Source organism: Serinus canaria, chromosome 1 (genome assembly GCF_022539315.1).
Source record: "Serinus canaria isolate serCan28SL12 chromosome 1, serCan2020, whole genome shotgun sequence".
NCBI lineage: Eukaryota > Metazoa > Chordata > Aves > Passeriformes > Fringillidae > Serinus > Serinus canaria.
This window is the reverse complement of record NC_066313.1, coordinates 29,489,029-29,501,220: the sequence shown is the minus strand read 5'-3', so window position 1 is coordinate 29,501,220 and position 12,192 is coordinate 29,489,029. Positions and strand designations below refer to the sequence as shown.

General features: G+C 47.1%; 2 protein-coding genes across 5 annotated transcripts in view; one reads left to right on the top strand and one right to left on the bottom strand.

Annotated features, from left to right (window-relative positions):
• The window catches only part of GDPD4 (glycerophosphodiester phosphodiesterase domain containing 4), a 38,673-nt gene extending 32,002 nt beyond the window's left edge, over positions 1–6,671 (top strand). For 2 of the 4 annotated variants that reach the window (XM_050980255.1, XM_009102701.4), the window contains 4 exons: positions 1,501–1,648; positions 2,702–2,784; positions 4,381–4,469; positions 4,941–6,671. In XM_050980255.1, coding sequence (XP_050836212.1) covers positions 1,501–1,648; positions 2,702–2,784; positions 4,381–4,469; positions 4,941–4,972 — 352 coding nt within the window. In that variant the 3' untranslated portion in view covers positions 4,973–6,671. The other 2 variants (XM_050980260.1, XM_050980264.1) reach the window with 2 other exon arrangements.
• Positions 6,672–6,991: 320 nt separating this feature from the next.
• Positions 6,992–12,192, bottom strand: part of MYO7A (myosin VIIA) — an 80,431-nt gene continuing 75,230 nt past the window's right edge. The window contains exons 45-48 of the mRNA XM_030234897.2: positions 11,257–11,373; positions 10,702–10,785; positions 10,052–10,171; positions 6,992–9,332 (exon numbers count right to left, since the gene is read on the bottom strand). Of these exons, the coding sequence (XP_030090757.1) occupies positions 9,243–9,332; positions 10,052–10,171; positions 10,702–10,785; positions 11,257–11,373 (411 nt within the window). The 3' untranslated portion in view covers positions 6,992–9,242. The remainder of the gene's footprint in view (positions 9,333–10,051; positions 10,172–10,701; positions 10,786–11,256; positions 11,374–12,192) is intronic.

The following is a 12,192-nucleotide window of genomic DNA, read 5'->3' as shown; positions in this document are numbered from 1 at the left end:
TTGGACAAGAGTAATGTTCATGTTTTCTCAATTAAAATTGTCATAGGATGTAAAATCATAGAATCACAGAACAGTTTGGGTTGTAAGGGACTTTCCAGCACCATCTACTTACAACCTCCCTGCCATGGGCAGGAAAGCTCCCAGTAGACCTGTTTTCTCAGAGGCCCATAGTCTGGCCTTGAACAACTCCAGACATGGGGAGTCCACAGCCTCTGTGGGCTGTCTGTACCCATGTCTCAACCACCCTCACAGTTAATTCACAGTTAAGAATTTTTTCCTAATTTTTTCCTAATGCCTAAGGTTTAGATCACGAAACCTTGCCCTCTTCAGTTTAAGGCCATGTCCCCTTGTCCTGTCACTCAAAGCCCTTGTAAAATGTCCCTTTCCAGCTCTCTTGTAGCCCATCTCACTACTGGAAGGTGCTCTAAGATCTCCTCAGAGCCTTCTTTTCTCCAAGCTGAAAGGCCATAAAAAATCATACACAGATCCATTTGGGTAAACCTTGGATAGTTCCTAGGTAGATTTATAAATGCTGATATTGATGATACATTACTTTACCAATATGCAAAGAATAAACTTACTTCATATTAAGTTTCAATAGCTTATAATAACTTGAGAAATTATGTGTTGATGGAGTGACCATAACAAATTTGGGTGGCGAGCTTCGAAGGTTAGCTCAGCTGGTTTATCCAACTCAGGTGCTCTAACCAACACCAACATTGTGGGTTCTCTCCCTGCCTGAGCCATTAACTGAAGAGTTGGACTCTGTGGCCTTCTGTGTCCCTTCCAACTCAGTCTACTCTGTGATTCTGTGGTGGTTTGGAGCACACTGTGGAAGGATTATAGAATAGTATGAATGGTTTAGATTTAAAAGTTCTCTAAGACCTTCAAGGCCAAGCATTATCCCAGCACTGCCTAACCCACCACTAAACCATGTCCCCAAGTGCACATCCACATGTTTTAAGTACTTCCAGAGATGATGATTTCAGCACTTCCCCAGGGAGCTGATTCCAAAGCTTGATAACCCTTGCCCTTAAGAAATTTTTTCCTAATATCCAATCTAAAGCTTCCCTGGTGAAGCTTGGGTCTATTTCTTCTTTTCTATTGCTTGAAGATCTTCCATGCTGAAAGAATGGTAGAGCAGAATATTTTGGTTGCCATTTGAAGAAAGAGACTGGCCCCCACCTGGCCACAGCCTCCTTTACAAACACATCTCTACATTGATTCATGTGGCAGAAGGATTAGAAAGGTTTTGACCTTTTGGGCATTTTATCTGCATTTGTTTCCAGCTGTTCAGCTGTTCTGTATTGACCAATTGTTAATGATTAATTATTGGCTGGTTGGCTTTCCTTTATGTTCCTTATCTAGGTCCTAAAGTAAGCACTCCCTACAGAAGATTACAACCATTTCCCATGATCTTCCCGAATCTCCTTGAGTAAGCCCGAAGGAAGTGCTAATCTCCTTGCTCAATGAAGGTTGTTGCCTTTTGGTCTTTTAAAGGAAATATGCCGCGGCAAACATCACCACCAACTTCTATGTGGTCAACGAGCCATGGCTCTATTCCCTGGCATGGTGCTCTGGGGCACACTCTGTGACCACCAATGCCGTCCACTTGCTGAAGGATCTCAGCCAGCCACTCTTCCTCATGGTAAGTGGAAGTCTTCTCTGTCTCAGGGGTGGGAAATAGGGTTGGCATGTCCATGATTACCTTTGGAGGTGATGGGCCAGTTCACACATGGATAAAGCATCCTTTAAGGATCCTTTGCATAAGAAGGACCTGAGTTGAAACCTGGCTTACCTGGAACCTCAGAGCCACTACAGGTATTACCATACCCTTCTCTTCTCCTGGCTCAGGATGAAGCACCCTACTTGTTTGGATTATCACCTAAGGCCTTGAGATAAGGAAAAAAAATTATACTGAGACTTGTCCAGGAAGAAAGGAAGGGCCTTTGGGGCACAAGCTGATGCATGAGGATTTTCATTTCTGAGCTTTCGAAGCACCTTACTGATGCCAGAAGTTTCTCTTTTTCCAGAGCGTCCCACTGCCTTTGCCAAACTTGGTCTTCTTCTGCAAGTCCAATAGAAACAGCCACAGAAATAAGCCTTCCTTCTGGGAGGAATTTTCACATAATTTCTCTGTTTGTTATTCTGCTTTGGACAGCCTGTAGGACCAAGAAGCCCCTGGAGCATTGGTCCCACCAGAGTCCCTTTAAGGGCTTTAAACAGTTGGCTTCAGTCTTGGATTAGTTTTCTGTTTCAGTCTATTCTAAGTTCGGGTGGTGGTCCAGTGTAAGAATGATCTTCCCCCCCTAAAGTGGGAGCCACCCCAGGCTCTCTGTGGTGTTCAGTAAAGGGCAATTTTGCCAGAGAAAAAGAGATGCCACCAGTTGATGTTATATTTGGGGTGAAGCTGAGAAGTGCAAGACCTGCCTTACAAACAAGAGGTCTCTGTGGCATTCACAGTGATATGGTGAATCTTCTTGGCTACACAACTGACCTGCTTGTTTGAAGGAGAATGATTTGGCACCAGCACCTCGTGCTGAGTGGCCACTTTGAAATGCCACCAAGTGCTTTAAAGTCTGCAGAAGCAAATCAGACAGCTGAACAGCCATATTCAATCAGGAAGAAAGAGCTTGAGTAACATTTTCTGCAAATCTCATGGTCCTAAGTGGTGGACACAACCTCTGTTGTTTTCTTCCAGACTCCGCAGCAGTACAGCACCATGTGGATCCTGACAGATCTGACCTCTGCATTCCTCATCTCACTCATCTTTGTTCTGCAATGGTAACTACCAAGTTGTTAATGGCTTGTTAAAAGATTCTAACCTGATCTTTTGTAGGTGGAGGGAAGGAGAAATGCTTTCTGGTGACCTGAAAGGTTAAAATTACACTTGAGAACCTTTCCCTTTTCCCTTTTCCCTTTTCCCTTTTCCCTTTTCCCTTCTCCCTTAATTTCCTTACACTTTCTTTACACTTTCCCTTCTGGAAAGGAAAGAAAGACGCAATAGTCCTCCAAAACTTCTCTGTTTCTCCTGCTTGCTCTCATTTTCTCTTTCCATTTTGGCAACTTAGACATTGTTTGCCCTCAGGATTCAGTGGAGAGCTGGTAGATTTATAGTAACAACATAAATCAATTATCAAAGCTGGTGGGCTGAGAAAGGAACTGATTTTTCTCTCATTACTATTTGACAGTGTTTTATTGGACTGATTTGTTGGAACAGCTCTCAGTGTTAAATTTGAGCATCCCATGTCTCTCTGCACATGCCAGAGCCCCACAGGAAATCCATCCTCCCACACGAAAATGTCTGACCATGTCACATGCACCACATTTTGTTTCCTTCCACTCTGTCAAAGATTATTGGGAAATCTGGAGTTCATGGAACAGGCTCACCCCAGCTGGTCGTGTTTGGCTGCTGGATGTTCTGCTCTGCCACAGTTGTATGAGGAATGTGCCTGTGCTCTCATCCCAGTGGTGCCCAAGGAAAGCAGGATGTGCTGGGCTCAGCTCTTCAGCTGGCTGGCTGCAGGTGGGTGGGAGGGAGGGTCAGAGCAGCCAGCCCAGGGGAGATTTTTTGCAGGGTGCTGGCAGTACAATGATGCTGCTGGTGGCAACAAGCAGAAAGTTTGGGAAGTCCCTGAGCAAGCACTCAGGGCTGCTCATAACTGTGACTTGCTTTGGCAGAGGAAAAGGTTGGAGTGCTAATATTGCTCTGGGATGGTGAAAAAATTAATTAGTAGCAGTTTGGCAGTGATGAACTATCAGCTGTATGGGCATTTTTGCTGGGCATCCACATTTCCCAGGGCAAGGTTGTTGCTTCCTTTCCTTCTCCTCTGCTCTCCTCAAGTCCTGCTTTCCCCTTGTTTTCAAGGCTACAGGTTTCAGGGTGGTTCACAATCACCCCTGTAAAGCATCACCCCCACCATCAGACCTTCCCATGTCCAACTCCTCCAGGATCGTGTTCATGTTGTTGCATTTCCCAAGCAAGGGCAGCCCCAGCCCTCCTGGGACCAAAGGGACATGAGCAGTGCCTCAGTGCCCTGTGTGGTCTTGTCAGGTTTATGAACACACCAAAATCAGTTTTCAGATTTCTTTGGCTGCTTTAGAACCAGTGTCTGTAAACATTTTGGAGGTTTTGGAGCTCTTAAATCTTGCTTAGAAAACAGGGCTTAATCAGAAAGTTGCCTTCAAAATGGTGCTGCACACATGAAGTGTGGATGCTTAGACATCAGTCATGTACTTGAGTCCTTTCTCAGTAAGAACCTGATAAAATCCCAAAATGCCTGCCCTCACAAAGTAGGAAAAAGCTGTCCAAGGCAGCAGGGGGCTGTGAGGAACACCACAGCAGGCAGTGGCCTGACCCAGGTGCTTTGCCCCATGCAGGTGGCGAGAGAAGAATTTCTCCTGCTGTCCTGCCGAGGACAGTGACACGATGGTAGAGAATGGTGGCTCCTACAACAAATTCAAGACAGGTGAGCAGGGCAAGGAGAGCAGCTGCATCCTGCTCAGGGTGCTTTCTGTGGGAGTACTGAGATCCTGATGGGTGGGTTGGTGACAGGTGTCCATACTTAAGGAAGGAAGGTTATGAGGAAGGATGCAGTCTGGGTTGTCTCAGCCCCAGACCCCGTAGCAGCTCCATCCAATTGGCCCTGCTTCAAGCAGAGGCTGGGGCAGACACCTTCAGATGTCCCCTCCAATACTCATTACTCTGCAGTGCTGTGAAAAGAGACTCTGGAGGCACTGAGAACTCTTGGTTCTGCCAGGCAGGGTGGGATTGGCTGGGGACCCTCCCACACATCACATTTCTGCACCGATGGAGCTATCATCCACACTAAATGACCCAACCTGGGCTGCATGCATTTTCAAACAGGTTCTGTTTGCTCACAGTGGCTGTCAGAACAGATGCAGATGTTTGGTAGCTCACTGTGTGTCTCCTTTTCCAGAGCTCACCAACATGCCTGCCGTCCTGGCCTGACATGGGCAGAGAGGGGACACGGACCTGCCATCCCCATGAGGCTGGGGAGACCAGCTGGTGGGGGCTCAGATCTACCTGCTGAGGAGGAGCCATTTGCCTTCATGGCCCTGCTGGAGAGGAGCACCAACCTTCCTCTACCACAGCTTTTCTCACATTCCCATGCCTGTCAGGGATCCTTGGGGGGTGCAGGAGAGTCCAGATGGAGTTGCAGCCACGAAGAAACTGTGCATTATGGTGAGATGCAGCACACGGGAGCCACCATTTACCCGAGACCACTGGCATCCCACAGGGCAATCATTCCTGCTGTGCATAAGCCCTGTTTCCACACATGCTGCAAACATCTGAGCATCCTCCAGACCTCCTCGTTCTCAGGTGCCCAGATTTCTCATCAGACCAGCCTCTTCTCCACACACTACCTCCCATCCTCCCCCCTTGCAGGTGTCCTCCATCCCCAGGAGCACGCTATCCCCACCACAAAGGTCAGGTGCTGCTGGCTGGCTCATTACAATCGGTACCTTTCCACAACAGAGGCAGGGGCAGCTTTGGTTTTCCTTTTCCCCACTCTTGCCCTGCCACAGAGCCAACAGGACAATCTCCTCCCCTTCTCTGTGGGCGAGGGCATGTGGGGGCTAAAGGACTTTTTAGTGTCTTGGCCATGTAGATACTGGGACTATGACCTGTATGAACCACTTTTCTTCAGAAGGATGGAGCTGTGTGTGAATTGGTTCCACCAAGTGTTTGCTTTTCCCTTGGGAAGGTCTGTACACCTGCACTACAGCCTGGGATTTATTCCAATTTTCATTTCTCCCAGTTACTGCTGGCACACAGTGGGGAGGGGGCCTGTGCTCTGTAAGGGAGATGTAAACGTCTCTCAGGTTTAAGCCATATCTTTCTACTTGAAGAGATAATATGTTTTTTGTAAATTGCAAGTGATGTTTTAAATACATTTTATCTCTCCTATCCTGTTTTGTTCTTATTTCAGCAAACTGGGAAGGGGAAATACAGTAGTCACCTGATCTAGACTATAGACATTTCTTACACATGAGCCTTTTGTTAAATGATCACAAGTGAGGAGGGCAGCATTAAGTTTCAGAGTTATCTGTGCTGAAAAGCACCCAAACCTTTCCAAGTTTGGGGTATTTTGGAGGCTAGAAATGTGAAAAATGAAGATTCTTCTTTGGAAAAAGGCTAGAGGGCTGATGAATTGTTGCAGAGCAGCTCCAGCTCTATAAACTATGGGGAGTGGATGGTGTTATATCCCCCTCCTCATGCCCTGCATACATAGTGGTTCGTAACTTTTTGTGGTTGCCACTCACGTAGGGAATGTGAGCAGCAAAAGTAGGAGGTGGGGAGTGTGTGGTTAAGTGTGGTGTGCACCATGGGCTCTTCAGCCTGTGCCTTGGTATTCAAGTGAGGGACTTGGCTGTGGTTCCCCAGCTGCTGCCTGTAATGTACAATGGGAAAAGCCACATCAATGCTCTTTGATCCATGTTATCTAGCTGCTGCTTGGCCAGGATGCACTGGTAACTCCCTGTACTCACCCTCCTCATCCTCAGAAGCCTTGCCTAGGCAGAGCCTGGCCAGTTAGACCTGTGGTTTCCTTTAATGTTTTACACTGTCACATCTCAGCTACTATTTTCATTGCTTCACAGCTAGCAAGGTCTGGCACCTTGTTAAGCACAGGACTGGTCGTCTGAAACCCACACAGAGACTTTTCTCCCAACATTTCCTACATGCAGTGATTAAGCTCAAACCTGACTGGAAGATTCAGCCCTTGTCAAAGAGGACAAGCAATGGAGACTCCCAGGCTTCTGTGGGTTTTTACCCCAAAATAAAAGATTTCAATTAATTTCCAGTCTGGGTACACTGATGGTTTGTTCCCCCTTGCTGGATGCTCTCATCAGGAATTGCACAGTGCAAGGAGAAGTCTTGTCCACATCAAGAAACCAGGAACCCTGATCCCACCCTTCCCCTGGAGATGTCACCACGACTGCACAGTGCAGAACAGCCTCCCACAAGCCACTTGATGCTTTTTAATTGGAGTATTTCACTTGGACACGTTTTTTCATGTTACATCGTTGATGTGAATACAAAGAGGCCAGCAGATGCTAATACATAAGACACACAGGTACACACACACAGAGTCCCACCCCTGCCCAAAATTATGGGGTGCATGGGATGCCAACAGAGCTGTAAGTGGAGGGATGAGGGTGGTGGCAGGGGAAAGATGACCCAGGACAGCTCTGGAAAACACTGCTGTGCTGCATTGTCTGCTGAGTGTGCAGTGAGTGGCAGGGATAGCTGGAGACTCAGAAAAAGCAATGATGGTGTGGCGATGATAGGCATGTATCTAAGGACAAGTGGGATTCCTGGGACAGCTGGATCATGGCAGCTGGGGAAGGGAGAGAAATACCAGAGATGGATGGTGAGAAGGCAGCTGGGCTGCCAATGTAGCCTTGGTGTAACCATGCTCCCATCACCAGAGTCCTTTGGGTAGGAGATGATGGAGGAAGGGGATCTCCTAGCAGCCCTGTCTGGCTGGTGGATGTCTCTGTGCAGCCTCTCATTTGCTTTGATGGAGCAAGCAAAGTCGTAAGTCACTGCTGCATCCCACTCGAATGTCACAGTCCTTGAGGTCTGGTAGGCATTGCTGCCAATCCTGCCTGGCACACCATGGTGTTGGAGACCTGAGCTCAGCTGAGCTTAGCAGAGCAGCACGTGACACCCCACAATATGGACTTGTACAAAAGCAGTCAGACCCAGCTGAACGCACAGGACCAAGAGTGGCTTCAGCATCTACTGAGATCCACTCAGGGTGGGTTACACCAACACCAGATCTTAATGTACAATTGTCCCCGCTCTTGATACCCCACACCCAGCCATGTCTTCCTTCGAAGCCTGGATTTTGGAAAGGCACCCCTGGGCTTCTCTCCCTGCGTCCTCCCAGACACAATATGGTTTCAGCCTCCTCTCTGCCAGCAGGTCCCATCTCTGCTCCAAAGTAGGCTGGTCCGCACCGTGTGGCATTGGGTGGCAGATGAGACAAACAGCCAGCAGATGAGTACAGCCAATCAAAGATGGAGAAAATACCACCAAAATCAAGGGTCTACCCTTGCTGTGAGTGGTTCAGGTCCAGCTAGGACTCATGAAGAGCTGCTTTTCACAGAAACACACACAAAAATCACAATAAAATCATCAGCTGGTTTAAACCCGATGGCCAAGTTAATGTTTGAATTACAGCCCAACATAGGCTTGGCTTCAGTCCTCCAAGCATGGGTTGTTCAAAACCCCTATATCCATACTGAAGTTTGCAGCAAAAGTCAAAGTTAATTTTTCTGGACACAGGGAGCAAAAGGAGATAATTAATTTTCCAAGCTTATCTCTTCCAGCTGAACCCTTAGGTTGAGAAAGATGTGCCTTACTCAGCCTCTGGCAGTCATGGCTCTTGGGGAGTCTCTGGGCAAGGGTTTGTTCTGCAGGTCAGCATCCAGATACCGGCACAAAATACAGGATTTTTTTTTCCTTTTTAATATTTTAAAAAATAAATAGAAGAAGAAACAAAACTTTAAAATTTGTTCTTTAAATATTTCCAGCATTGCACGGATAGGACTTTAGTACACTAGCCTGTTCAATCAGTAGTTTATTTATGCTGATTCCTAGTTAAAATGTGCTCCTCCCTGCCTGCTTTTTCTTTCTGTACATCTTAAGAATGCAGTGTATTCTTTTGTAATGACTAAAAAACAAGCCCTGCAGTGTTCATTGGATGTCCTTCCAGCATGGGTCAGGGCTCTCTTATTACTCTTCAAACCTGAAATTCCCAGAAACTTCACCAAAAACCTGTTTGCATCCTAACAGCTCTCATATTTAAGAAAAAAACCAACAAATGAAAACAAAGCAAGTCACACAGACACACACACACAGACACACACACACAAAAATCCTCATCCAAGAGCCTTTGTGACCTCCTGCTGGAGTGTCTTTGCCTTGGTCACTCTCTGACAGCAGTGGTGTCCCCTGGAAATCTTTGAGGTGTAGGATTGAGTTGGGATGCAGGGTGAGGAAGGTGAGTAGGAGGTCAGAGATAGTCATCTTCGCTGGAAGGGGAGGTGGGATTGGAGCCCTCAAGGTCAGAGTCCATTGAACTCCCGGATGGTGTTCGGCTCATCTTCCACATCTGGGAGGCAAAGTTTCTCGCCCAGCTGCACGGGTATCCCACAGCCCTCAGCTGGTGAATTAGCCCCATGACCATGTGCCAGTGGCTTCTTGCAGTTCACTTGCTACCCTTTGCACTCCTCTGTTTGCTCATGGCTGTCAGCATCTGGCTGATGTATGAGGTCAAAAGATCATCCATCTTGTACCCCTGAGGAGGAGAGGGAAGTTGTTACTGGTCTCTAGAGCACAGCTTACAGTCTCTGACTTGTGCCTCCTGAACACACTGGCTACCAGTTCTTGCCTTGCAAATTTTCAGGTACATTTTGACCTATTCCACCATTCTCCGTGGGTGAAATGTCACCACCACAAGGAACACTGTCCAAACATAATTTGCAACTTTGAGATGGAGGAGCTCCCTGTCCCAGGATGCTGATGAGGCTGAGGACATAGGGAGCTTTGGATAGGACATAAATTTTCAAATGGCCAGCAAAATATTGAATGACTCAGATTAGTAACAATCCAAAAGGAATTTTTATCCTTTGTGCTTTGGGTTTAAGATAGTCTAGGAGAAAGTTTATTGCTGTGATTGTTACTAGGGACAAGCTGGGTAAATGATAGTGGTTAAAGGACTCAGGAGTACCTCTTGAGCCCGTATCAGCTTTTAAGTGTTTTTCAGTCCAGTTATAGGGAACAGTCCCTCATGCTCCTGACACAGCAACATCCCAAGCACCTTAGGCTTGCTTGTTAGTTGGATGATGGACCAAGTGAGAGCCCAGATTCATTGAGCAGAGCCATGGGAAATTCAGAAGAAAAAAAACTGTATCAGCGGCTCTTCTGAGAGACCACTTTCAGCCCAGAGAGTTCCTGAGACACAATTTGCTGCCAAATCCAAAGTCAGGATTTGGTCTAATCTTTAACGCTTCTTACCAGGGAGGTCTCACAGAGCAGCTTGCTTCCTCTCACCAAGTTGCCAATGGTTATGTGGAAATACGTGTTGCCACTGCTCCAGTTGGAGATCTTGGTGAAGGGGTGAGTGATGAGAATATCCTGGGGGGAACACAACACTGACACTCAACATGCAAGAGAGCCTCAACTTCCATGAGGGGCTGTGGACACTTCTCATTGTCCCTGTTCACTTTCCATCACAGCAGGCCAAGGATGTCTACTGTGATGAGACTCCTGGGAATGGCAGTGAGATCAAGACTCCAGATCCTCCAGAGCTTGTGAAGGACTGCTACACTGGAATGACCATGCAGGTGGTGGAAGTAACTAGTGGGATCTCATTTACTCTAACTCCTGTCCTATTGCCTGTGAAAGGATTAAGGAAGGAGTGTGTGCACCCTCCAGGTACAAAGCCCTAATACTTGATGCTCCTAATCCAGATTTTGTTGAACAAGTTTGAGCTGGCTCTGTGCAACAGTGAATTTCTGCCTCCAGAAATTCTGTCTATCCAGCCTTTCTAACCTGGCTTAAAGAGAACTCACTAAGTACTGAACAACACACTCTTTAGGATGTCTCCTGTGAGGGCTTGGGGACTGGGCTCAGGAGCATCTGGTGAATACCCAAGTTTTGCTTACCTTGGTTTTGGGATCAATGAGGCTGACTCCATGCTTATTGATGGCAATTAGAAGGATTTCTGGATAATTTGGCTCTGTAGTTTGCTGTTGGAAAAGAGATGAACTGGTTAGGGGAACGTGTCAAGCAAAATCAGACCCCTTCCTATTTCCTCTCTCCGTTTTCTCCTGACAGCACTGGCTTCTACTGTCCTTGATGGAACTGTAGTGCCATGCTGGATGGTCTGGATTTGGTTTGTGGTGGGTAGAGACACAGGTTGGAAAATCACAGATTCCCGTTTGCCTTGCTAAAACAGAGAAGAGCGCTTGTGTGTTGAGCAGCACAGCTGTGGGAACAGCCCCAGTGACTGAGACATGCTGAAGCTCTACAAAGCTTCTGTCTGTGTAAAGAGGCAGAGCAGCAATGAACGAGTGTATTTGCCCTTTACTGATTAGGAATATTACATTTTCCCCTGTTTCATCAGGATTGTCCCAGTCTGGTTCAGATCTGGAACCCCTCTGTAGTACAGGGCTCCTCATCTTGGCTAAAAGCTGTCAGAGAAACCCCAGGGCAGGTACCTTCACTTCAAAGAATGCTGATCCAAATGTAGGCCACTTGAAGATAATCTTTAGAAAGGCAAGCTTGGCTTCTTCTCTTGTTTTTCCTGCATGTTTGTTGTAGTATGCCACGATGGACTGCAACAGAGAACACAACAGAGATGGAGGGTTTGCAGTACCTGGCACCAGGGATGTTTGCAGGGAAGGAGCATCAGTTCCTCAATGATAGACTCATAGAAGAGTTTGGGTTGGAAGGGATCTTTGAAAGGTCGTCAGGTCCAACTCTCCTGCAGTGGATAGGGCTGCCTTCCACTAGAGCAGCTTGCTCTGGGTCCTGCCCAACCTGACCTTGATGTTTGGTTCTAGCCTCTGTTCCAATAACACCTCAAAAATGTGCTGGGTGGCCACGGGAGCAGGGCCTGGAACCACGGCAGGTCCTTTTTAGATAAGCTGAGCTGCTGGCTCCATTAAAGAGATTATAAATTGTGATTATCCAATTTATGCAGCAGAGGATTCTGAGAGACCTTCAGCCCAGAGATCCTGATATCAGATAGGAAACAGAAAGCACTTACTGGACTATTTCTGGGCAGTGAGACACCTCTAATATTTTAAGGTTAGACCTGTTTGCACCTGTGCCACAGCTCTCCCTGTGTACAGCAGGAAGAATTACCCCTTTTCTCAGTGGTCGGCATTAAATGACAGACCATCTCTTCATGAGACCATCTCTTAGCATGTTTCCATCTGGCTTTGCATCCCCCAATACAGCCACAGTCTCAGGACAAAGAAAACCCGGAGCAAGGCATGTGTAGGTGAACATGCAGGTACAACCTCTCCTCTTAGTGGTGCCAGGGAAGCTGGAGCTCTGGTAAGGCTCCAGAAGGACCAGGTGTCACTGATTTTGGCAGTCCAACTTCAACACTGAAAGTCAGACAAGTCACCTGAGAGACTGGGCTTCTC